This window comes from Giraffa tippelskirchi, chromosome 2, assembly GCF_054371585.1.
Source record: "Giraffa tippelskirchi isolate mGirTip1 chromosome 2, T2T-mGirTip1v1.2.pri, whole genome shotgun sequence".
In the NCBI taxonomy this organism is placed as follows: domain Eukaryota; kingdom Metazoa; phylum Chordata; class Mammalia; order Artiodactyla; family Giraffidae; genus Giraffa; species Giraffa tippelskirchi.
Genome location: NC_137276.1, coordinates 110594400 through 110620889, shown reverse-complemented (window position 1 = coordinate 110620889; position 26490 = coordinate 110594400). Strand labels below are relative to the sequence as shown.

The window sequence follows — 26490 nt, the reverse complement described above, 5'->3', positions numbered from 1 at the left end:
GAGGCGAAAGACTTCGCAGGCTAGTCCAGGTACTGGGCGCAGGTTGCAGGGAATCAGGAGCACGGTAGCGGTCATGACGGAGGGCACGTGAGTCCCCGCGAGAAGGGGGAGCGTGGTCGGGGGCGCCGAGGAGGGGTCTTAGCGGGTCGAGGGCTACCAGCGAGGCTGCTGCACCGTCCGGTCCAGCCCGCCGTCTGTGGAGACCTGCGGCACCAGCCTTGGGGGGCGGTGAGGGGCAAGCTCTCCTTCGGCGGCGTCGCCTGAGGGCCTTCTGGGGCCAGGCAGGGGTGAGCCGGGTGGGGCCAGGGGTCGGGGTAGGGGCGAGGCCGTGGGCGGCGGTCCGATGGCAGGTGTCTCCTCTCCCGGAGAAACAATGGCGCGATGTGTAGTTGCAGAAGCGCCTCTAGAGGGTTTTTATTTTGCAAGGTAAGAGAAACAGTCTGCTGGTAGGTTGTTGGAGTGAAACAGTGAGTTCGTTGCGCGTCAGGCCTCTGACCAGGTCAGAGCAGGTCACTTGAGCATAATCTTTTCTAGGTGTCTGCGTCGAAGAGGGGGACCCTATAAGACAGAGCCAGCCACAGACCTCAGTCGCTGGCGACTCAGCAATAAGCTTGGGAGGCAGACATGGACCTACTTTCAAGAAGAAGAAGATCCTGGCCGAGAGCAGTCTGGCCTGGAAGCTCACCTCTTGGGACTGGATACAGTAAGTGTTGATTCTGCTAGTCCCATGCAGTGTCTGGGACACCACCAGAAACTTGCCTCCCTCCCTTCTTAGTAAGGAGCACCAGGAACCAGCAGGGAGCTTTAAACAGCTAGATGTAAAGGGTATTTTTTTCTTTCTTAAAAAGAAGGGATGTGCAATGTGTACTTGTGTCGTGTGTCACCAAAGCTGGTTCCTACAGGAGTTAACTGGGGTAAACACAGAACATGAAGCCCCTTTACTTCAATCCCTTTATCACTAAGCTGTGTGTAAAAAACAGCTCTAACTTTGTTTTTATTCAGAAAAAGAAGTTTTTGATCCAGCGAATTTCATGAGAAATTCAATTAGAGAGTATGCCATGTAAATGAGGTCTCCCTGTCACTGTGCCATCCCGTGGCCCCTGCCCGAGAGAGACCTGAGTTCTAGGTCTGAGTGGGCATCAGTGCCCCACCCCACACTCTTGAGCACCTGGTTTATTAAGATGTCTTGGAGAAGTTGTGAATAAATTTGCAAATGTATGACTGGAACACAGAACCGTGAGGGAGATTGGCAATACCATCATCAGAATTTTAGGCTTTGAAACAGCTGAAACTTTCAAAATAATTCAGGTTTATTACTTTAACTTAGTGTCTAAATGCCGAGGGCTCCTCTGGCCTAGCTGCAGACCCCTCAGCTCTCATCTCTTTTTCTCTTCTTTGCAGAAGAGTTTCTTTAAGGACTTGACGAAAGCGCACACAGCCAGCGAGGGGGCTCTGAATGGGGTGACATTTTACGCTGCACTGCAGGCTGAGGATGGGCATTGGGCGGGTGATTACGGTGGCCCGCTCTTCCTCCTACCAGGTATGAAGGTGGTTTTGTGGCTTGTGGGTAAGGCCACCCTGGGGCATCCTTGAAATCCTGGCTTGAGCTGGTTCAGGCCTTTGTTGAACATCTGTGGTGTGAGTGAATGAGCAGGTGAAAAACCAGGAGCTTACATAGAAAAGGTTGGGGAAGGGTTGCCTTGTGCCTGAGTTGTCCTGGTGTTGTTGCTGGGGGATGGGAGCGAAGGCTCAGCTAGCTAATGTTCTGCAAAAGGAAGCAAGAGTGCTTTGGGAGGTGCAGGGAGGCTCTGGAGTCTCAGTGCAGAGCAGGGGCATCCGTGGAGGGCCTGGCCTATGGAAAGGTGCAGAGGTGGGCAGGGTGGTGGGTGGGGACCTTTAAGTCCTGTGTAGGCATCTTGCACGTGTGAACTCACTGGAAGGCTTGGCCAAGAGAGCTCAACTGGGAGCTGTAGATGGAGGTTGGTGAGTTGTAGGAGAACTGCAGTTGCATCTCCTGGGTACTCAGCTGGTTTGGCTAGATCAGACTGTGCTGCATCCTGGGAACATTTCTCTAAAGCAATATGAGAAATTCCTTTTATGAATTTCTAGGAGTCCATCAAGCTCCCGTCTCTGCTTTGACTCCAAGCCTTGCTATCTCCTGGACTGTTCAGCTTTGTATTCCTGTTCAGGGACCCATGGGCCTGTCCTTGGGGGCAAGTCATTGGGCTTTCTTCCCTTGGTCCCACCTGGAGCCTGTTGAGACTTTTCCCAGGAGTCTTTGTAGGGAGGCAGTGACTGCACTGGCTTGCTGTGACCCTGGGCAAGGTGGCAGGACTGCACCATGCCTTGGCTGACTCATCTGTGACATGGGGATGATGGGAACTGGGTTTGGTCATATGTGCATAGCACCAGGCACTCAGTAGGTGACAGGTCATGGGGATGCTGCATTGTTTTGTGCTTGCTGCTGCAGCTCTGGGCTCAGCCTGCTGCCCCCCTCTCCCCACCCCCTCCCCCCCGGTCCTCTGCAGGCTGTAGGTTGGGGCTTTCCTTTCTCCCTCTGGACTCTGGACAGACCATCTTTCTCAGGTTAACACTGGCCTGTTTTGGGGTGCTGTCTCAGGGTTCTTCCATGGTTGGCTGAAATCTGACCGGTCTTTTTCTGCTTTAGTTTGGAGAACACTCCTGGAGGCCGTGACTCTGTGTGGCCTGTGTTACACTGAGCATCACTGTGGTGATCACTGACTCTGGGGTTAGACCACCACTTAGGGGCTGTGCCTCTGTTTCCTTGACTGTAAAATGGGGAAGCCACAGGCACTGCTTCCTGTTTGTGTGTTTCTGTCTTGAGAGCATCATACCTGTTAACAAAAGGAGATGGACTTTTTTCTATGAACCTCTGTGGTGTCTGTGTGGCTATGTCTGCTGGGGCTTCTTGTGCCTCTGGCCAGAGTCAGGGATCCGTTCCACAACACGTTGTTGCTGGGGCCTGCCTGAGACCCCATGTGCTCAGTGCCATGGGCATGTGTCTGATGAAGTCGCGCCCAAGGGTAGAGTGGAGGGGGAGGAGGTGGGGAGCCTGTGAACACCATGCTCAGGAGGGCCAGGCTGGGAACAGAAGGTTCTTTGTGGATATTATTTATTGTCCATCTCTCAAAATGACATGTGCAATTAAAACATTTAATAAAACGGGAATATGTAAATATAAGCAAGTAAACATTACCCCATCCAGGGATGATCCATTTAGGGTTTCTTTCCCGGTTGGCGCGTCAATAGTGGGGGACCCTGGCATGGCTGGTGGGTTCTGCATGCCCCACGCAGTGTGTGTCATGTGTGCTGTTGCCACTGCTCCTGGGGCCCCAGTTCCGAAGTCCCTGATGGGGTGGGGAGGAATAGCCTTCCCAGGCTTGTTTGCACCAGAAAGGGCCGAGCAGAGAGTTCCCTATTGTGTGGGGTTCCCAGGGTCTCAGGCCTGCGCTTAGAAGTGCTGAGTCCCTGCCAAGGAATATCTGTTCTGCCCCACAGGCCTCCTGATCACGTGCCATGTGGCGCACATCCCTCTGCCGACCGGATACCGAGAAGAAATTATACGGTACCTGCGGTCTGTGCAGCTCCCCGACGGCGGCTGGGGCCTGTGAGTCTCCCTGACCCTGGGTCATGGCAAGTGTGTATGTGCATGTGCACATGTGTTCTTACGTGAGAGATGCACCTGTTGGCGGGGAGCTACTGTAGCTGTGGGCCGGGAGTGGGTGGGAAGAGAGCCTGGCAGGAGGGAATTGGGCTGGAGGCTCCATGCAGGCAGGTCCAGGTTTCCCTGGTGCTTCTTATCCTGCAGCTGGGGCATGGCCCCTCCTGGGCTTGCTGACTCCATAACGGCAGCCTTCATTACAGAATCCTGGGAGGACAGCTCAGCTCTGCTCACCACCTGGATGGAGTCATGGGCATCTTGAGCTGGGGATCCCAGCCCTCTGGACTGTGGGCCCTGGGGCAGACAGGATCTCGCCAGTGCCCTTTCCCGCCTGGCTGGCTGCTTCTGGAGTGTGCTCTGTGGGCCTCGGTGATGTAGAGTCTTAGCTGAGTCACTGCCACACGACACTGGTCCTGTCGATTCAGTGTGAGAAGTGGACAGAGGAGGTGGGCAGACCTGGGGAGCAGTTTGGAACTGCTCGGTTGTCACAGAGGTGCAGGAGCTCTTACCGGAGTATGGCTGTTCTGGATGATTCTTCTGTAGTTATGTCATTCTTGATTTGCTGAGGAAACTTAATGAAAGCGTAGCTTAATTTCTTAAGTAATGGAAGATGTCAGTTTCTCATCTGCCTCCTTCTGCCGTAGGCACATTGAAGACAAGTCCACGGTATTTGGAACTGCGCTCAACTATGTGTCTTTGAGAATTCTGGGTGTGGGGCCTGACGATCCTGACCTGGTGCGAGCCCGGAACCTTCTTCACAAGAAAGGTACCCCCTGCCCAGAACACGCTGTGCAGTAAAGAGGTCATGTTACCTCAGTGTAAGGAGGGCTCGCAAATGGGAACTATTAACAGACAGGTGCAAGGAAGGCATCAAAGCAGGAGTAGGAGGAAACTATCTACCCTTGCCAGTAAAATTTCAGAGCACAAATTAAGGTTGCCGTTTAATTCTGTTTCGCAAATTGGCATGGACTCACAAAGGACACGCTGGTGCATTGCTTGCGGGAGTGTGCCTTCCCAGAGGGCACCCGGGCCGCATGTGTGGGGTGGAGCTGGCGGAGTTCTGCTCACCCCTTTGCCTGCTCTACCATGTGCCTGGCGGAACTCCTAGCAGCGGCTGCTCTTCCCTCACCCTGGGAGGCCCTTCAGCTCGTACTGCTCAGAGATCATCCGCTGCTGCTCTGGCCCACCTGCCCACCTGTCCACCCCTCACAGACATTCCTCATGCTGTTCGTGCTTCCAGCTCTGCGCTCACACACCGAGGGCTTTCCTGTTGGCACCTTGAAGCCCCTTCCTGGCTCAGGGCTCTGCCTGCTCTGCGTTGTCTCCCGGGGGGCAGGAAGGATCTCGCCAGTGCCCTTGTTCTGGGACAGCTTGTTCTGGGGTTCCAGCTGATGGTGGTGGTGTGGGTGGTCCGAGGGCTCTGGGACCTACTCGGCACGAGGAGGAGAGGACTCTCAGCAGCCTGTTGGCTGAAGGGCTCTGTTCCTAAGGGTCTCCTCTTCAGCCAGAGGCCAGTGACGAGGTCTGTGCTATCCCTCCAGGTGGTGCTGTGTTCATCCCCTCCTGGGGGAAGTTTTGGTTGGCTGTCCTGAACGTGTACAGCTGGGAAGGCCTCAATACACTGTTTCCAGAAATGTGGTATGCGCCCCCCTACAGTCAGTTTGGTGGCCGGGTCACCAGTGTCTTAGCAAGTGGAGTGACACTGCCTAGGTCACTTGCTGCCTGTTAGTCAGATATGGGACTGTCCATTCAGTGGTGTGGGGTGGTGGTAGGCTCCTGGCGGAACCCGTGCTTGGCTGACAGAAGAGAGAAGGGGGTTCCCAGTTGGGCGGGAGGGAGGGAGGTGCAGTGGGGTTGGGTCCTCAGCAGGTGGGTGGGTCCTGCCTGACTGCTTACAGAGCCGCTGGTGTAGGGAATGAAGCACTGGCTTTGCTGCACAGGTGGCTATAATTGTGTTGTTATTGACACTCTGAGCATCTATCGAAACAGAGAACACAGGTGACAGCCATGCAGCCCTCCCCAGCCAGGGTTGGGGTGTGCATGCTGTCTTACTGCCCGCCTTCTATTTGTTTGCCAGTGAACATTAAAGTTGATCCCAGACATCTTATTTCCCCTGAACACTTCAGTGTGTGTATTTGAAAGATGAGAATTTTCTTTAACAGAACTATAATGCTGTTTAAAAACTCAGCAAAATCAACACTCATTCTATATTGTGTGAGGCCTATTAGCTGGCGATTTTAAGCATTTTGTGAATATCTCATGAAAGCTGTGGATGTGTCCAGAACACATCCATATACATATAAGCACCAGGAGGTGAGGTCCCTGGGGCGGGGAGCTGTCAGGGACCCCTCGCACACGTGGTCTGAGGCTGAAAGGGGAGGGTGGAGGAGACCGCCCAGGTGCTCAGCCTCCTGGGGGCTACAGAGCTGTGCCCACATCAGGCTGGGTGTCTGGACAAAGCACAGCAGGGCCAATGGTCAGACTTGGTCAGACTTGAGGAGACATTGTGGTCCTGAAGGTTTTTAGGTAAGAACTTTTAATTTTGAAATAGTTCTCAATTCCCAGAAAAGCTGCAAAGATAGTCCAGAGTGTCTCTGTAGACCCTCACTCAACATCTCTGTGGTTAAGGGTTTCTGTTTCTGTGACATGTTGGCCACAGCTGGGAACTCACAGGCTCCCTGACCCATTAAGGGCCGTGTCTCCTGGTGTTAGGGGGCACTGGTGAACCAGGAGGGGTTGTTGGCTACTGCGGACTGTGCCCCTCAGGAGCTCGGCCGTGAAGTGCTGAGGGCTGTGCCCACTTGGCTGGAGACAGCCCTGCCTCCGGTGTCCACTGGCTGCAACAGTTTGCGGGGGACCCACTAACATAGTCTGCCCCCAGGCTGTTTCCTGACTGGATGCCTGCACATCCCTCCACTATCTGGTGCCACTGTCGGCAGGTGTACCTGCCCATGGCCTACTGCTATAGCACCCGGCTGAGTGCCGAGGAGGGCCCGCTGGTCCAGAGCCTCCGCCAGGTGAGCCTGACCACACACAGGCCTGCCCAGAGGGTAGCCCCGCCCCTGTCCCTGAATGACGGCCTGGGGCGATGCTGTTCAATCGGTTCAGTAAGCCTCGCGAAGCGCCCTGGGATGGACTTGGGGAGGCTGTGCTCATCAGGGTCTGGCCAGGGGGTGGGGGGAGGTGGGGGGGCGGGGGGCGGCAGCGGAGCAGAGACGAGGGCAAAGGGCCCAGGGCCCAGCACGTCTGAGGCGCCGCACGCCCGCAGGAGCTCTACGTGGAGGAATACAGCTGCATTGACTGGCCGGCGCACAGGAACAGCGTGGCCCCGGACGATCTGTACACGCCGCACAGCTGGCTGCTCCACGTAGTGTATGGTGGGTGCCCCCCTGGCCCCCCCTCCCTGGGCTGGCTGGGCTCCCGGAGTCAGGGACACCTGAAGTGACAGGAAGGGACACTGCCCCTCAGTGGGTCTCCTTCTGCCCTTCTCACAGTCCTATGTTGGGGTCCTGTGGGGACGAGGGGGCCGGGCTTGCGCACCTCATGTCCAGCAGACCCACCTGGGACTCGGGCTCTTGGACAGAGGATTCGGAGCCTAGGGCCTGGAGGGGCCGGGGGTGTCTCCTCTGGAACAGAAGGGGTGGTCCCCAGAGGCCTGTCCAGGCCTGGCTCCCGTGGATCCTTCTGGCCGCTCAGAGCCAGGCGCCACCCAATAGTGCTGTGTGAGCAAGCGGCATGTTCCCCTTCGCTCCTCCGCTCATCTCCCTCCGCCCCCCGCCCCGTCCACTCGTCCCCCCACCCCACGCCCCGCCTGCACACCTGTCTGCTCCCCGGCCCCGCCCATCTGCTTGTCCCCACTCGCCGGTCCACTCGTCTCCAGCTTGTCCATTCACTCGTTCCCTCACTGCAGGATGCCGGGATGGGGCATGGGGTGCATGGCACAGCCGCCCAGGCAGGCTGGTGGGGGTGGAGGCTGCCGGCTGTGGTGGAGCCAGCGCTCCTCCCAGGTCTGCTGCCATTGACAACCCCCTACCACACCCCGCAGCCGTCCTCAACTTGTATGAGCGCCACCACAGCACCAGCCTGCGACAGCGGGCCACACTGAAGCTGCATGAGCACATCGCGGCTGATGACCGCTTCACCAAGTGCATCAGCATCGGCCCGGTCAGTGCGCTCCTCCCGGGTATCTGGGCCTGTGTCTGTGGGGCTGGGGGTGGGGTCTCCCCCAGGTAAGGTCTCTCCTTGCGATGTGGCCTCCGATCCCCCAGGACCCTTGGCCTGGCCCACAGTGTCCCCGACCTGGTGTGTCTGGAATGCTGCTCCCATTATCCCCTTCCCTACTCCCAATGCCCCGCTGCCCGCCTTTCTTCTACTTTGGAGGGCCCCGGTGCTTGTTTCCATTCCTGACTCCTGATGAGCCTGCTGGCTCAAGACTCTCGCTTCAGTGAGCCTCTGTGCTCCTGACCCGGCTTTGCCTCTCGTGTGCGCCCAGGCGGCCATCACAGGGTCAGTCGATAGCCTGCAGCCTTAGGGCGATGGGTACAAGAGGCAGAGTTGTGTGAACCAGTGGGCAGGCTGTGACCTCCATGCTAGGTAAGCCCACGGGTCCACTGTGTGAGCCACATCTCTGACCCTGCTGTGTTCCTCCCTGACCCTGCTGGCAGGTGTTCATCCCTGACCCTGCCGGCAGGTGTTCATCCCTGACCCCTCTGGCAGGTGTTTGCTGGGCCACATGGTACCTGGGGACGTAAACTACCACTGTCCCGCTGAACGGCCGAGTGTTTCCCTTTTAACACTGGGGGATTCAGTGTGGGCTCTTAGTGCCGCATAAACAAGTTAGACCTTGATTTGTGATCTCTCGGGGTAGAAGGATTGGGCCTCTATAACTTCTGTTTTGAGCAACAGGCCCTGGCTCCCTGGTCTCACTTCCAAGCCTCTCCCATGCCCCACAGACAGCTCTGCCCTCGGTCCCCAGTTATCTCGAACAGCTCAGGACACCCCACATCCCAGGCGCCCATGCAGGGTCCCCGCCTTGTCTGTCACCTCATGGCAGTCCTGCTCACTCGCTGGCTGGCCTGCATCCCCTCTGTGGGTCACTCTGCCTTTTCCCTGCTGCAGTGCCCCCTCCCTCCAGGCACACCTGCCTTGGCCCCTCACTGCAGCCTGGTTTTTTGATCTCGGGGCCTGGAAGCAGAGAGTGCTTGGGAAGGTAGTCAGAACAGTGGCCTGGCCTGGAACAAGGCTGTGCTGGGGCCGCACCCCTCAAGCCCAGGAACCCGGTGGGTATGGGTCCAGGCCCTGACTGGGCTGTCTCCTGCAGATCTCGAAAACCATCAACATGCTCGTGCGCTGGCATGCAGATGGGCCGGCCTCTGCTGTCTTCCAAGAGCATGTGTCCAGGATTCCTGATTACCTCTGGTGAGTGTGCGGAAGGTGAAGCCAAGAGCCAAGTGCTGGCCTGCCTGGGGGAGGGTAGACACAGCCTGTGTGTCCCTCGGTCTGCGTTCCAGGGTGGCCTCTTCCCCCGTGGACCCTCCGCATGATGGGTATGGGAGAGCTGTCCTTGTGTGTCCCATGCTGCTTGGGTGGGTTACTCTCCGGATGTGGACTCTGGGCCCCTGACATCTAGCACTGCCTGTGCTCGCTGACCCAGATCATTCTCCCCCTCCCTGTAGGCTGGGCCTCGACGGCATGAAGATGCAGGTGAGAGCAGTGGGGCCAAAGCTGCTTCCTTGCCACCATCTCTGCCCTGGGTTTGTTCATATCCCCAGTCTCTCCTCCCCGCATGGCCTGTTGGCTTGAGGTCCTGTGTCTGAGGGGTGCTCCTGGGCCCTCCCGGGCGGGTGCTGTCTGGCAGGAATGTTGATGGGCCCCCGGGGTGGCGGGAGAACTGCGGGCTTGCAGCCACACTGTGGGAGTGGTCTGTACACTGAGGTCACTCAGCCTCAGCTCAGGGGGGATGAAGGCCACGAGGGGTTCCTGGCACTAGCCGACTACTGCTGGACGCTGACCTTGCAGCTCACACACGGGGTCTGGCTGGCAGGGTCAGGACAGTTAGAGGAGAACCTCTGCCCTCCCCTGCCCCCTGGAGCGGAGCGCCTCTTCAGGGTCCCAAGATATGCTCCCTGTGGGCGGGTTGTTTGTGCTGTTTGCTGGTTTCTGGCGTCTGGATGCTGTAGATGACATCCCCCACTTGTGTCCTATGCGTGTCCCTGGGGGTGGGGCTGCGGGTCACAGGGCGGCCTGGGCTGACCCGGTCCTGTCCCTGCAGCGGGGGTCCCAGAGGCCGCCAGCCAAGAGCTCTCGGGCTTTGCTCTGCTGTCCCTCAGTGTGGAACAGGGTGCCCCCAGCAATGTCCTTGGGTCACACTAACTGCTGGATCCTTTGGGATGGGTGCACGTGAGCCTGACCCTGCCCAGCACAGACCACCTGCCCAGGTGTCCTTGCTAAGTGTGCTCAAGCCCTTCTTCCTGCTCCCTGGCCCTTCTTGCAGCATTCGAGCCCCTCTTCTAGTTGCCTGGGCCCCACACTGCCAGTCTTATGTGAAGTATCCCAAAATCCTCGAAGTTGAGGAGGGTGGTGAGCCTCCAGCCCTGGAGCTTCTGGTTCTGACAGAACTGCAGTGCTGTCCCATGGAGCTCATGGCTGCCTGCGATGGGGTTGTGCTGTGGGTTCGCTGGTATCACGATTTGACCCAGGAGGCTGATCCTTAATGTCACCTTCGTCCTACAGTATCCCTGGTGTCCTGGGCCATTTGTCCCTAGGGTGTGCACCTTCTACCTGCTCTGTGCCCTGGTCTGATCAGGGCTTGATCAGAACAGGTTTTTGTGGCCTGGTGCTATCTTGGTCATGTGCTTTCTTCCCACACATTGTCTGGCAAGGCCATGATGTCTGGGGCCCCTGAGGGCCACCAATCTGTCTGGGCTCTGTGCCAGTGGGTGGGCAGTGGAGGCCATGGCATCCAAATCCTGGAAGTGCCCTGAGGAAGCCCTGTCCTGGCTGATGTTCTGACGAAGGCAGGTGGGGCTGCCTGGCCCATGTCTGCCTGCCGGACCACCCGCTCAGGCCCCTGTGGGTGTCAGAGTTCAGAGCCCAGAGCCTGGGGTCAGGAGTCAACAGGGCTCCCACGTCTTCAGGATCCGGTGGAGGCCTTGCACCCTCTTTGACCCTCTGGGTGCCTATGGGATCCAGGAAGTTGGGGTGGAGTGCAGGAGAGGCAGCTGTGATGTTATCCTTTCTACACAGGGCACCAATGGCTCACAGATCTGGGACACCGCATTCGCCATCCAGGCTTTGCTGGAGGTATGCAGCCCTGTCCCTTGTTCTCCAGCTGCCCTTCCTGTGTGTCTACCCCTGCATCCAGCGGACATGGCGCCTGCTGGCCCTGACCCTCCCCTCAGCTGGGCTTTGAGGCTCTTACCTGGCAACTCTGGGTAGGGGGGGCATGGTGCTTGAAGGCTCCAGGGACAGGGAGCCTTGGTGGGCGGTTCCTGAGGTGATTAGGTAGTGGGGTCTTTGGGAAGGGGTAGGGGGCTCCAGGCCCTCTCAGTGCTCAAACAGCTCGTTATGGATACTTCTGAGTACATGCTGGGGAGAAATAGGAGCATGTTTTCATGCAGGCGGGAATGAGGTTGGCAGGATGGAGAGCCCCAGGTAGAGGTATGGACCACATGGCAGCCTGCCTTAGACAGGCAGGGACCCCGTGTGGTGGGCTGGGGCCGGGTGTGGTGGAGAAGCCTGTTTCATTGCTCCACCATGTCCTGCTGACTTGGAGGCAGAACCTGAGCCCACCGAGACTTGGGGGGTTTGCCCCTGGCTCCCAGGGGTGGCTGGGTGTCACCAGTAGCATCCAGGGATGAGCCACCGCGCAGACATATGCTGCCGAGCATCTCAGCCCTTTTTCTCTTTTCCAGGCAGGTGCACATCACAGGCCAGTGTTTTGGTCCTGCCTGCAGAAGGCACATGAGTATCTCCGGCTCTCACAGGTGAGGCCCATGCCTGCCACAGATGGGACTCCCCTCCTTCCCTCTGCCATCTCCTGCTCAGGGTGTGCCCGATTGTGGATGGGGGCAGTGGGCCAGCGGGTGCTGCCTGGGGGATTCCCTTTAGTGCTGGTGACCGAGGGGGTGGCAGCCCTGGGTCTCTGCCCTTCCTGCTGCACCGGCCCCTCCTGCCCCTGTCTGAGTGTGTACGGTACGGTAGTGACGTGCTCCTCCCTGCTTTCCCTGTGTGCTCCTCGGATGCTGCCCAGGTGCCAGACAATTTCCCCGACTACCAGAAGTACTACCGCCAGATGAGCAAGGTACCACGCCCCACCCCACCGGCCCTGTTTAGCTGGACCTTGCCTATGAGGAGGAGTCTCTCCCAGCCTTCTGGGGCTTCCTGCTGTGATAGACGCACAGTGTGGGGTCCCACCGGTGCACCTATGATATTCCTGACCATGGAGTTGTGCACAAACCCAATAGCTGAGCTGCGAGGGTTTCACTGCACCACGTCACACACACGTGCACTCAGCAGCACGTGCAGACGTTAAACAAGCTGTCAGACGTGAATGGGAGGGAGACAGGCAGGGCTGAAAGGGTGGTTCCTGCAGCATATGGGGCGTCAGCATGGCCACAGCCACCTTCTCACAGTGGCTGCTTGTGCCCTTCCTGAGGTGGAACCTGAAGGCGGCGACTGGTAGAGGCTGCAGTCCTTGTGCTGGAAGCTGGGGGCCTGTCTACATGCGTGTGGCCTGGGGCTGTGGCTGTACTTCCATGATGGTCAGGGCAGGGAAGGTGCCGTGGCCTCCACCCTTACAGCCCCACACTTTACAGGGCGGCTTCAGCTTTAGCACGCTGGACTGTGGCTGGATCGTGGCCGACTGCACGGCTGAGGCCTTGAAGTCCATCCTTCTCCTGCAGGAAAAGTGTCCGTTTGTTACCAATCATGTCCCGCGAGAGCGGCTTTTCGATGCTGTCGCTGTGGTGAGGCTGCTGGGTGTGGGACTCCCATCCCTGAGGGTGCTGGGCACGCAGAGTCTTGGCCACCCAACCACAGACCCTCTTAACATATCCAGGTTTTGTCCAGGTTTTACATGGAGATGGTTCGTTTGGTGGCGCATATGTAATTTATAAGTGATAAGCACGTGTGTGCTGGGAAGGGATCCCAAGTGGTCCCAGGGTGCCTGGTTGACAAAGTGCCCATTGTTCTGGGCACCCAAGGTCTGGGCTGCTCCTCGGCTCCTTGCCTTGTGTGGATTCTCAGGACCCCTCTTGCTGGTTTTAGTTGCTGAGCCTGAGAAACCCCGACGGAGGGTTTGCCACCTACGAGACCAAGCGTGGGGGACACCTTCTGGAGCTTCTGAACCCCTCAGAGGTCTTCGGTGAGTAGTTGACCTGTCACGTGGCCATGGACTCAGGGGCCCCACATGCCCAGGCAGGACCTCCTGCCAGCACCTGGAGCTCTTTCCCTGCTTGGGGGTGGGGGGCGGTGCGCAGTACAAACCAACTGCTGGCAGATGAGGTGGATGTGGGCAGATGCTCTGAGGAGCCCCCAAGCACAAGACTGTCTGGGCTCCTCACCTTCCAAGGGTGTGATGACCCTGGTGGTAGATAGAAAAGCTGCAGTCTGCCTCTCAGAGGTGGGTGGGAGTCACTTGGGCTCTCGGGTCTCAGCCTGGGCCACTCCTACTCTGTGTTCCGTGAGGGCTGGCCTGTCTCCTGAGTGCTCCTCATGGAGCCCTCGAAGGGAGGTGATAGTGGGACCGCTCAGGTGTGGTCCATGTGCACCCTGTACCCTCCTCTGGGTCTCCATTTGTTGGGCTCCTGTAACTGGCAGGCGTGCTCCCACACAGGCCTTTTTAGGATGAGTGCAGCTCCACTGTGCACCCTGCTCTCTCACCCTCTCACCAGCCTGACCATCCTGCAACACAGATGGGCCTCCAGGTCACCTGTGCTGGTACCACCCTCCCACCTGGTGGCCGTGTCACCAGGCTGGTCGCTGGCGACGTGTCCTCCTTTCCTCTGGAGGACGGTCAGGCACCGTGTGTTATGGCACTCTCCTGTGTCATGGTTTGGCCTGAATTGCCTCAGTCTTTCCTTCCCTTTCTCAGGGGACATCATGATTGACTACACGTATGTGGAGTGTACCTCAGCAGTGATGCAGGCACTGAAGATTTTCCACAAGCAGTTCCCAGACCACAGGGCCGGGGAGATCAGGTAAGGGATGGTTGGCCACACAGCACAGGTGCCATTAACTTGAGGCCAAGAACTCAGACAACCTTGATGTCATTGAGAGCAAGCCATTTGCTCACTTGGGTGCTAGGGCAAGGGGCCCATCTCAGAAAGGGGGCTCTGGAATGAAACTCATTTAAAAATGGAAGAGCTTCAGATGCTTCTGGATCCAGTTGTACGCCCTGAAATATGTCAAATGTGTGTACTGGGGGTCAGAGTAGCACAGTTATACCACAAAAGCTATTCTTTGCATCTTCTTAATAATGTTAAAAGAAGACACATAAATGTGTACCTAGGAGATACCACGGGTTCAATTCCAGCCACTGTAAATGTCACTATAATGTGAGTCACATGAATTTTTTGGTTTCCCAGGGTATTTGAAACTTATGTTTATGCTATATTGTAATCTTTTAAGTGTTCAATAGCATTATGTCTAAGAAAACAATCTACATATCTTATTTAAAAACATTTCATTGCTAAAAAATATTAACCATCATCTTAGCCTTCAGTGAGTCGAATTGTTTTTGTAATAGTAACATCAAAGATTACTGATTATAGATCACCACAACTGATATAATAGTAATGAGAAAGTTTGAAATATTGTGAGAATTACCAAAATGTGACAGAGACATGACATGAGCAAATACTGTTGGAGAATGGCACTGATAGACTTGTTCGATGCAGGGTTGCCGTGAACCTTCAGTTTGTAAAAAAAACATAGTATCTGCAAAGTTCATAAAGCAAAGCACAATAAAGTGAAGAATGCTCCACTTGTATTCAAATAATAGAGTTTTTACATACACCTTTACCAGGAAGTTTGGCGCATGTTCAGAGTAGCACACAAACCCTACATGTAGCCCTTGGGTGAGTAATGAAGTATTCACCCACACACCCATGTGACCACATCAGGCAAACACGTTACCAGAAGCTCCCCTCCTCATTCTCTTTCCCACTGTGATCCCAGGTGGAATCCTATGTCTGTCTCCACTGTCAAATAGAGATCCCATACTTTGTTTATGCATGTGCTGTCATGCATCCTTTGGGGCCTCTCAGTGGGTTATGATGAACCATCCTGCTGTGAACCCTCTTAGACTTGTCTTTTGGGGCATAGAGGTTCCCATTTCTTGAGGATGTGGATGTGGATTTGCTGTGTTATGGGGCTTCTACGCAATTTTTATAGATTTTCCTTCATCCTTGTATGATTCTATTGTTTCTTGATTCTTGGTCATTATGTGCTTTCTTTTTTATATATTGTTGGACTTGGTAAGGAGAGGGCAATGGCACCCCACTCCAGTACTCTTGCCTGGGGGTCCCATGGACGGGGGAGCCTAGTGGGCTGCAGCCCATGGGGTCGCTAGGAGTTGGACACGACTGAGCAACTTCACTTTCACTTTTCCCTTTCATGCACTGGAGAAGGAAATGGCAACCCACTCCAGTGTTCTTGCCTAGAGAATCCCAGGGACGGCGGAGCCTGGTGGGCTGCCGTCTGTGGGGTCGCACAGAGTCGGACACGACTGAAGCGACTTAGCAGCAGGACTTGATATTGTTCAGGATTTTGTCAAAGGTTTTTATTTTGTTAAACAGCCAAAGGAAAACCAATAAGTCATTGAAGCAGTAATTAGTAACAATTTATCATGCACACACCAAAAAGACAGTTTGCAAACCAAGAGTGCTCAAACCAAAACTCGGAATGAGAGTTGGATATATATTGTTATATAGCAGCTTATATTGTGACAAAACAGAATGTTTATTCTTCACAATGATTGGTTTACAGTATTAAAATTTTCAGTGCTTACTTTGTATCAAGTTTGAGAAGCAGTTTTCTTTATGATTTCCAGCGGTGTAAACAGAAATGACCCAGGTCAAGTTAGTCCTAAAAAAATAAACTAAATTAGCCTTTGATTGTATGATTAAGCTGGTTTTGTCTGCTTGGGGAATTTTCAAGGCTGCACTCAGTATGTTTTTGGTCACTGTCTTGGCTGGCTGAGAGGATCACCAGCCAGTGTCACATTATTCTTTGTCTCTACAGTTGGTGTCTCTTTTCTCATTAGTTGAATTGACAGATGGGAGGGCCATGTAGTCATGGTCTTCATCATTCGTGTGGTTATTGCAGATTTCATCCAGTTGTCTCAAGCTGATGGATAGCATTTGGCATGTGAGTGGCTGCTGATAGACATTTAAAACCATTGAGAGTTTGATGTGATGACTATAAAAAGAACAACAGTCAAGATTGAAAAATTTCCCAGAGCCAAAATTTAATCACTTAAGTAAATCAAATGGGTTATCATCAGATTCAGGTATTAGCTTTCTGACTCAATCTACAAAAACTTTAAACGTTGTTTCTGTAGACACACATAGTGTGCCAGCAACTGCCTGTCCTCAGCGTTCTTCAGCAGGAAAAGCACATAGGGGGCTTTACTTCAGGAGGCAGTATTGCACGTGTGAAGTGAAGTGAAGTCGCTCAGTCATGTCTGACTCTTTGCAACCCCATGGACTGTAGCCTACCAGGCTCCTTGGTCCATGGGATTTTCCAGGCAAGAGTACTGGAGTGGGTTGCCATTTCCTTCTCCAGGGTATCTTCCTGACCCAGGATCAAACCTAGATCTCCCGCATTATAGGCAGACGCTTTACTGTCTGAGCTACCAGGCTTCCACCTAAATCAGTCCTTTATATGATCTGAGCCATCAGGTAATTCAGTGAGAGGCATTTCTGTGGAAACAAATGAAAACAATGAGTAATAGTTAAAGCAAATTATAATTTCAGTTTCTGAGTTTGGGGAGCAGCCAGTTGAGACAATTTCTAGGTGTTGGGTTCAAAGCATTGTCAGATGAAGTGAGGACAAGCGTGGCAATCAGATAAGATATTCCTGGTTCTCAGTGTGAGTCTCTGGCGATCTTTCTGAGTAGCCACATAGCAACAGGCCTGAAGACTGTCCTCACATGAGCTGTTGAAGTTTGTATCAGGTTGTCCAGCTTTTGCTTGCAAGGTTTGGGAAAAGGACAGCATTCATTTTGTACAGAAGATGGAAGAAAATTGGAAGTGTTAGTTTGAAGAGTTCTATCCACGTACAGGAAGAAATCAGAAGAATTCAGGATTCAGTCCAATGTACACTTAGAAAACAAACTTCAAAGGCAATTAATGATACTAGCATCTAATGTACATCAGTTCAGTTCAGTTCATTTCGTTGCTCAGTCCTGTCCAACTCCTTGCGACCCCATGAGCAATGTTTTAAATGAAATGACTTTCTTTTTTCCTTCAATGAAAATGCATATTTATCCTTCATGCCTTCTACTGAAAACATACATCCGACTTCTCCTATATAGTCTACTTTTTTCTTGTAGTTTTGTAAACAAAGAAACAAGCTTAGCTCTTTTGCAAATCAGTTTTGGCAAGGGAACTTGCTATAGGCAGTTTGTATTTTCTTTGAAAAGCCTCTTTTTTAAATGCTATAGTTTCAACTTTATTAGTTCAAATGTTATTTTCTCAATTTCAAAAGCTTATAAAGCTTATCTAGAAAGGATGCAAGGCAGTTGTCACTCTTGAGTGTGTGTGTATGCTCAGTCGCTTAGTTGTGTTCGACTCTTTACCACCCCATGGATAGCCTGCCAGGCTCCTCTGTCCATGGGTTTTTCCAGATGACAATACTGGAGTGGCAACACCATTTCCTCCTCCAAGGGACCTTCCTGACCCATGGGACAAGCCCATGTCTCTTGTGTCTCCTGCATTGGCAGGCGGATTCTTTACCACTTCACCACCTGGGAAGCCAGTTGTTGCTCTTAGAGGATAGCATAATTGCCTTTGAGCTACAGTAAATGATTGTGAACTCTTTCTACATAATACAGTTAAAATAAACCATATGCTTTTTGGAAATTACAGTATGAGATTCCCTTGTGTCTACGGGTTCATCCCGGCGTTCTCTGCTAGAGTGGGAAGGACCAAACAGGCAGGGGTGCAGGATCCCCACGTAGCTGCTAAAGGGGGTTGCTCTCTGAGTTGAGTAGGCAGAATAAAGATTTGAAAGATGGGAGAGAAACTTCTGAACTGGTGGCAGCTTCAACTATCAGCTGTGACTATCTTTGAAAACTCCACCAGAATTCCCAGCCTTGCAAGTAGTTATAAGATCACTCCCTGGCTGAAATCTGAAAAGACAAGGCGACAAAGCAGGGGCCTATCAGAGAGTGGTTGCACCTGGCTTTGAGGAGTTACAGCTGTGAGTGCAGGGCAGAACGGGTGGTGTGGCTGTGCTGGCCTGTTCAACTGGTGCACAGCCCTGTGTTACTCAATTTGTTGTCCTTATCTGTTTTTAGTATGCTGTGCTCATCAAGTGAATTAGGCAGAATTCCCTGTTTTTGGTCTTTGGAAGAGATTGTAGATGGCATAATTTCTTCCTCACGTGTTTGGTAGAATTCACCAGTGACTCTACCTAGGCAACTCTTTCTGTTCTGAATAATTGCTTATAGATTCTTTTGGGTTTTCTCTTAGAGAAAGCTTACAAATGACATATTTTTCCTTTCAATCCATAGGCCTGTAGTCCATTTTCTTGTTTCATTACCCTGGCTGAGACCTTCAGTATTTTGCTTAGCAGAACTGGTAATAGTGGCATCTTTGTTGTATTTCATGATTTTGAAGGACAATGCTTCTAATATTTCTTCATTAAGAATGACATTTGGAAGCTTGCATCTGTGTCCATTAATAAACAGCCTGAAATTTTTACTCTACCACATCACTCTTATCTGGCTGATTGAGAAGCTTACATTGAGCTCCCAGAGTGAACCAGGGAAAACGTTCCTTCCTCTTTCTATTCCCTAGAAGAGTTTGTAAGATTTGAATGATTGTTCTTGGCGATTTAGTAGAATTCACTTATAAAATGTCTAGACGTGGAGTTCTTTTTCCGGGCAAAGTTTGTTTTTTATGCATATCTTTAGTAGTTGTAGGACTATTCAGGTCCTTTATTCTTGAGGCAGTTTTGATAAGTTAATATTCTGAGTAATTTGTACATTTTGTCTAAGTTTCCAAATGTATGTGTTTTTCTTTTTTTCACTTTTTAATTTCTGCTAAAACTAGAGTCATACCACTCTTTTCGTTGCTGATGTTATTTATTTGTTCCTTCATCCTTTGTACTAGTATCTCTTGCTGAGTGACAGTATTATGACAGAGTTGTCGCTCAAAGCAACACACGTCTGTCACCTCGCAGTTTCTGTGGGTCAGGAGTCTAGGGATGGCTGAGCTGGGGCCTCTACTCTGGATTTCCCTAGGTGGCCGTCAGGATGCTGGCACCATGGTGAGCCTCAACTGGGGTCTGCCCCAAATGCGTGCGGTTGTTGGCCTATTTCCATCCCCTGTGGGTTGTTGGCCCCAGGCCCCATGTCCTTGCTGACTGCTGGCTGGAGCCACCCTTGAGTTCCTGTCACATGGGCCTCTGTACAGTGGCTCCATGAGAACCAGCAAGGGTGGGTCCAGTAGCGCCAGGGAGTCCATCCACCAGTCAGGTGGAGCTGGAGGCAGTGACTGTCAACTTGCAGGGTCAGCTGGCTACATGCAGGTTATGGGCCACCGCTCAAGGATGACATGGGCTGAGTGCCTGGGGGCAATGAGCGTTGTGGGGGGTGGGTCATTCTGAGGCTGTATGTGTACCTTCACCTCTAGCCTTTTCAGAGAACCCGGTCTTCTTCAGAAGTATCAGTTAGGCCTGTGATGGATCTTCTCTGCCCTCTGAATGTATCATTTTCTCTCTCACTTTATGTTTACTTAAAAAATTTCATTTGTATGACTTCAACCTATCTATGTCACTGACCCTATTTTTGGTGACACTGTTTCCCTTTGTAGCTGCTTCTCCTGTGGGCTCATCCCTGAGGTTTTCTCTCCTTCATTTCCTCCTTTATCTGCCCCTTCAGTCTCCTCCTGTGACCTATGATTGCTGTTCCTTCAGCCTTGTATCTCCTCTGTGAACCATTTGTCTTTACGTATTTTTAAGGAAGATCATGCTCATACTTATTTTATGTATTTTAAGGGAGACCATGCTCATATTGGGCACAATAAAAGACAGAAATGGTATGGACCTAACAGAAGCTGAAGATATTAAGAAGAGGTGGCTGGAGTACACAAAACTATATAAAAAGATCTTAGAAAGTGAAAGTGAAGTCGCTCAGTCATGTCCGACTCTTTGCAACCCCATGGACTGTAGCCTACCAGGCTCCTCGGTCCATGGGATTTTCCAGGCATGAATACTGGAGTGGGATGCCATTTCCTTCTCCAGTGGATCTTCCCAACCCAGGGATCGAACGTAGGTCTCCCGCATTGTAGGCAGACGCTTTACTATTTGAGCTACCAGGGAAGCCCCCAAAAGATCTTAATGACCCAGAAAACCACAATGGTGTGATCACTCAGCTAGAGCCAGACATCCTAGAATGCAAAGTCAAGTGGGCCTTAGGAAGCATCACTACAAACAAAGCTAGTAGAGGTGATGGAATTCCAGCTGAGCTATTTCAAATCCTAAAAGATGATGCTGTGAAAGTGCTGCACTCGGTAGACCAGCAAATTTGAAAAACTGAGCAGTGGACACAGGACTGGAAAATGTCAGTTTTCATTCCAATCTCAAAAAAAGGCAGTGCCAAAGAATGTTCACACTACACAATTGCACTCATATCACACGCTAGCAAAGTAATGCTCAAAATTCTCCAAGCCAGACTTCAATAGTACATGAACCGTGAACTTCCAGATGTTCAAGCTACATTGAGAAAAGGCAGAGGAACCAGAGATCAAATTGCCAACATCCGTTGGATCATTGAAAAAGCAAGAGAGTTCCAGAAAAACATTTACTTCTGTTTTATTGACTATGCCAAAACCTTTGACTGTGTGGATCACAACAAAATGTGGAAAATTCTTCAAGAGATGGGAATACCAGATCACCTTCCCTGCCTCCTGACAAATCTGTATGCAGGTCAAGAAGCAGCACTTAGAACCAGATGTGGAAAACAGACTGGTTCCAAATTGAGAAGGGAGTACATCAAAGCTGTATATTGTCAACTTGCTCATTTAACTTCTATGCAGAGTATGTCATGTGAAATGCCAGGCTGGATGAAGCACAAGCTGGAATCAAGATTGCCGGGAGAAATATCAATAAGCTCGATAAGCAGATGACACCACCCTTATGGCAGAGGGGTCCAAGAGCCTCTTGATGAAAGTGAAAGAGGAGAGTGAAAAACCTGGCTTAAAACTCAACATTCAAAAAACAAACATCATGGTGTCCGGTCCCATCACTTCATGGCAAATAGATGGGAAACAATGGAAACAGTGAGAGACTTTGTTTTCTTGGGCTCCAAAATCACTGCAGATGGTGACTGAAGCCTTGAAATTAAAAGACGCTTACTCCTTGGTAGAAAAGCCATGACCAACCTAGACAGCATATTAAAAAGCAGAGACATTACTTTGCTGACAAAGATCTGTCTAGTCAAAGCTATGGTTTTTCCAGTAGTCATGTATGGATGTGAGAGTTGGACGGTGAAGAAAGCTGAGTGCTGAAGAATTGATGCTTTTGAACTGTAATGTTGGAGAAGACTCTTGAGAGTCCCTTGGACTGCAAGGAGATCCAACCAGTCCATCCTAAAGGAGATCAGTCCTGAATATTCATTGGAAGGACTGATAACTGAAGCTGAAGCTTCAATACTTTGGCTGCCTGATTCAAAGAAGTGACTCATTAGAAAAGACCCTGATGCTGGAAAAGATTGAAGGCAGGAGGAGAAGGGAACAACAGAGGATGAGATGGTTGGATGGCATCACTGACTCGATGGACATGAGTTTGAGAAAGCTCTGGGAGTTGGTGATGGACAGGGAAGCCTGGCGTGCTGCAGTCCATGGAGTTGCAAAGAATCGGACATGACTGAGCAACTGAACTGACTGACTCATGTTCATACTTCTGAGGTGGTAGAGTCGGGGGTGAGGGTAGCAGGTGCACCGCTGCTTTGCTGGAATAGACATCGTGATGTCCCACTCTGTTGTAGGGAGACCCTCGAGCGGGGCTTGCAGTTCTGTCGGCAGAAGCAGAGGCCTGATGGCTCCTGGGAAGGGTGAGTGCTGCCTGTGGGTGCCGATGCCAGTGGCAGGGGTGGGAGTGGGGCACTGTGCTGCCCAGAAGTCTCTGGACATGCTCCTGGGCCTTCCCCCGCAGTCACTGCTCAGCGTTATGCTGGGGAGTGTAGCCAAGGGCGTTGGAAGTACTTGGTGGCTGATGGCTCCTCACCCCCTTCCTCTGGGCTTGGATCTGGCTTGTGGAGCCGTCCATGGAGGCCAGGTTGGGCGGGTCTATCTCTGTGTTGAAGGCTTATGGTTGTTTTTCTTGAAAACAGATGCAGCGCCTCCCTGCACTCCAGAGGGTGCTAGAGGTATGCCTGCAGCCTGTTGTCTGGTGCCCTGCTGTGACTGAGAACTCAGGGACCTGGCTATTTCCCCTTGTCTTCCTCCAGCTCCTGGGGTGTGTGCTTCACGTATGGCGCCTGGTTTGGGCTGGAAGCCTTCGCCTGCATGGGGCACACCTACCATAACGGGTGAGTACAGGCATTTGCCCTGTGGTAGGAGGGGGTCTTCTCAGCATAATACTCTGCTGAGGGGGTTCTTGCTGTGATGTTTGCCTTTGGGGTTGTTTTTACATGCTTTAAACAGTGAGATAAGATCAGTTTTCCAGGAAAATGTATGAGGTGCTGTGCCTCGCTGCTCTGCAGAGCCTCCTGGCTCTTGTGGGGTGGGAAGCCTTTGGCCCTCTGCCCTCCCCCAGCTCACCTGCCCCACCCAAGTCCCACACCTGGGCAGGAGCAGGAGCAGCCACAGGCAAGCAGGCTGGCCAGGCTGGGTTGTGTCACATTCAGGAGCCCATCTGCAGCTGTCTGGTCATCTCCCAAAATCTTGTGATGCTGGTACCTCTGTCCCTTTCACCTCCCCTGTGGTGTGCTGAGTGCAGGGGGCCCACACCTGCCTCTCCATTACCCAAGGAGGCCTGGCCAGGGTGAGGAGGGGCAGGGACCCTGCCCAGAGTAATGGCTCTGTGTCTTCTGTCTCTGCAGGGCTGCCTGTGCAGAGGTCTCCCGGGCCTGCGACTTCCTGCTGTCCCAACAGATGGCAGATGGAGGCTGGGGGGAGGACTTCGAGTCCTGTGAGCAGCGTCGCTACGTGCAGAGTGCCCAGTCCCAGATCCACAACACATGCTGGGCCCTGATGGGGCTGATGGCAGTCAGGTGGGGGCTTGAGGCCTGTCCCGGAGCCGTGGGGTCGGGAGGAGGAAGGACAGTGAGCCGGCAGCCAGGGTGGGCACGGCAGGGGAGGGAGGGGGAGACCTAGGGGCCACCTTGATAGGTGACAGGTTCGCAGGGCCAGCTGGTGGGTCCTGCAAAAGGCCTCTGAACAAGGTCAGCCAGGGCGCAGGGCTGTCAGGGCATGACTGTGTGGCAGCACCTGCAGCGGCTCTGCATCGCAAACGTACTCAGGCATATGCACACATGACACGCACATGCAGAGTCATGCACACGGACGTGCACGTTGTGCCCCAGTCTGTGCCCCCTGTCGGATTTGGGGCCATTGGGAAGCCTCCCTAAACCCCTCAGAGGAAGCCCAAGGGTGTGGGCAGGGGCAGACAGGCTGCACCCTGACCTGAGCCATCACGCCTCCTGGTGCCTCATCCAGCAGCGAGCGAGGTTAGGCCCCTGAGGACCAGTGGCCAGGTGGACGGGAGAGTGCTGCTCATGGCAGGGACAGCTTGCTTGGCCACAGGTGGGCTGCCCTCTTGCCCCTTCGTCTCCATCCCAGTGGCATTGCCACTCCTTGGGGTGTCTGGAGGACTGACTGTTCCCAGCAGGCCTGGAGGTTCAGGGTGTGCATCATCGGGCAGCGTTTCTCATCCTTTTCCCTGTGCTTGGCTGCGTGAGCCTGAGGACCCAGCCGGAGGTGGTCTTGTGCAGGGGGGCGGCGGGAGTGCTCAGTGCCCCTCTCCCCCAGGCACCCTGACGTGGCGGCCCTGGAGAGAGGAGTCAGCTACCTGGTTGAAAAGCAGCTGCCCAACGGGGACTGGCCCCAGGTGTGTGTGGCTCCCCCCACAACAGAGCCCCATGCCCCTCACAGCCTGTGGGCCGGGTTTCACCTGCAGGTTTGGGCCTCACAAACATCACCAGGGTTGGAAGCAAGTCTGTGACGGTGGCAGGTCCTAATGGCTTGGGCTGGTGCACACGAAGCACTGACTGGTGGCAGGGCTGGTGGTGTCAGGGAAGGGCTGGAGGAGAGAAGCTCACGGCCCAGACACCTTGGGCTGAACCGGTGGCCCCTCACTGAAAAGGAAGTGTGGGAGGGCATGGGGTCATGACATCATGGGAGGCTGACCCCCGTCGGATGAGTCCTGATGAGCCTGCGAGGGGCCAGTGGCCCAGGCTGAGGTTTGCTGCAGGGCCTGGGGTCCTAGAGGTGGGGAAGGTGGTAGGCCCCCCTGCTGAGGTCAGAGTCTGGTTTAGGGAGCTGTCCTCCACCTAGTGGAGCAGTGTTAACCCCTGTGTCCTTTCAGGAGAACACCAGTGGGGTCTTCAACAAGTCCTGTGCCATCAGCTACACTAGCTACAGAAACGTCTTCCCCGTCTGGGCCCTCGGGCGCTTCTCCCGTCTGCACCCCGAGAGTGCCCTCGCTGGCCACCCTGGAGAGCACGCCTGAGGGTGCCTGGGGGGTAGGGGGTTGCTGGTCCCTCGAGTTCGGTGGGGGGCGGGGGGGGGCCTTCGGCTGGCGGAGCAATTTCCAGCTAGAGGAGCACCGGTGAGGGGAGCTACGTGATGAACCTTGACGCGCGTTGTGTTCGTGGAACCGCCTGGCACTGTACCTGGCCTAGCTGTGGGCAGGGCTGGGAGCTTTCCTGACCAACCGCTGAGTTCTGGACCAGCGGCTACGCCTCGTTTGCATACTGTCGAGGGCCGGCTCTCCTTGCCTCTGTCTATGGCTGAGGGACATGCTAGTCTCCCTATCAGCCCAGCAGGAGAGGCTGGGCCTCGCTGTTCACCGAGGCCAGTTGGGCTCTCCGGGATTGGGGACCAGACTCGATGAGTGTCCGGGGCTGCTCAGAGGAGAGCCAGATGCTGCATGCTGGCCCCGCCCCAGGTCACGGTTCAGCCAGCTTGTGGGGCGCCAGCATGGCTACCTCCAGAGATTAGAGCTGTCTCCTAATGAGAAAAGCAGGAGCCTGAGCTGACACGGGGTGAGGGGTCGTGAGTGGCCCCACACGGGGACAACCCTCATGCCCTTCCAGGGTGCTGCCTCTCAAGTCTCTTCTGGCTTCTAAATGCCTCTGGTTTGGCCTGCATGGACTTCGGTCTCAGGTTGGAAAGTCTGAGTCCTGGAATTGCTTCTGACCTACAGGGATGGGCAGCTCACACGCGCAGGATTCCTAGGAGTGTGGCTGTGAAGGTCATGGAGCTTTGATGAGGGCCAGAACCAGGCCTGGTGTCACCCCAGGCCCCACCTGCCTCTCCCCCACCCCATAGAGGTGCCACCTCCCCTTCTGACAGCAGCCCCAGCCACGCTCCCCCAGCCAACTGTTCTCCCTCAGACAGCCAGAGATGTCTGGATGCCCCCCCCTGCCCCGCTCCCACCATTCCTGCCGGGAACCCTGAAGGCCTCTCGGAGGTTTGCATCCGTGGCTTTGCTCCCGAGTCCTGGGGCCCCCAGTGCTGTCCCTGACTTCTGTCTGGGGCTCGCCTGCAAGGAGCTTTTTCCTGAGCTGCCCCATCCCCCTTCCCCCCAACTACCCCAGGTGGTGTTCCTCCTGCTTCAAGCCTTGCAGCCTGGGCACAGGTAGGCAGGCAGGTCCTGCTGCTCTACCAACCACCCCATTGGCACCTAGTGGTGTTTAGCTGTGCTGGTTGAATGTCAACACTCTCTGCAGGCACTTTTAAACGAGTGTTTATGTTGCTGAAGGTGCTGTGCTGGACCCTTTGGGATCTGTCCAGTTTGCTCTTGTTCCAGCAGCAGACGGTAGTTTACCAGTTTGCTCCTGGCAGTGGCCACTGCCAGGCATGACCAGGTCACTGGACAAAACACTAAGCTTCCTGAAAAGAAATGAACATCCACCTTTATACTGAAACATTATTGGAAGTCACCTATCTCACCAGTTACCTTAGTACCCAGACCCAGCCCCTAGGCAGATGCAGGTAGTGCTCTTGTCTTGTCCTGGAAGCAGTCATGGGCTAGGGTCCTTCACGCCCCATGGTGGACACTGGACCACCACCCCTCAGTCTCAGGGAAAAAGGAACTGCGCAAGATAAGCAGGAGGCACTCTAGTTATCTGAGGGAGAAATATTTGCCTCAGCCTGATTAAAAATCAAGTTCTCTATCCTGGGTGAAGGATTAATGGGTCTTGATTCACACTGCTTTTCTTTTGATTATCGGGAGCAAAATCTGAATGTTCACCAGGACATAAACCAGATCTGACCCTTTGAGGGATTCTCTAACCAAAAGTGCTTAACGCATAATAAAAATGTGCCTCCAAGAAAGTACTTTCCTTACTGAGCATAACCAATGTTGATACATAGATCTGAATTTTTTTTCTGGTAATAAAAGTGTTTAAAAACTGA

At 53.6% G+C, this 26490-nt stretch overlaps 1 protein-coding gene across 3 annotated transcripts; it reads left to right on the top strand.

The window, feature by feature from the left end:
* LSS (lanosterol synthase) lies at window positions 1-26490 on the top strand. Of its 3 annotated transcripts, none has more exons than XM_081570227.1 (22): window positions 1-87; window positions 535-703; window positions 1402-1540; window positions 3520-3595; window positions 4327-4448; window positions 5224-5320; window positions 6564-6699; window positions 6951-7059; window positions 7728-7846; window positions 9003-9100; window positions 9358-9385; window positions 10928-10984; window positions 11596-11667; window positions 11934-11984; window positions 12499-12648; window positions 12950-13046; window positions 13776-13881; window positions 21897-21962; window positions 22359-22439; window positions 22953-23123; window positions 23881-23959; window positions 24437-26490. In XM_081570227.1, the coding sequence occupies exons 1-22, from the start codon at window positions 74-76 to the stop codon at window positions 24578-24580; spliced, it is 2181 nt and encodes a 726-aa protein (XP_081426353.1). In that variant the 5' UTR covers window positions 1-73; the 3' UTR covers window positions 24581-26490. The 3 variants fall into 3 exon arrangements, with proteins under 3 accessions (XP_081426353.1, XP_081426352.1, XP_081426354.1); XM_081570226.1 differs by having other exon boundaries at window positions 3520-3628; XM_081570228.1 differs by lacking the exon at window positions 12499-12648 and having other exon boundaries at window positions 3520-3628.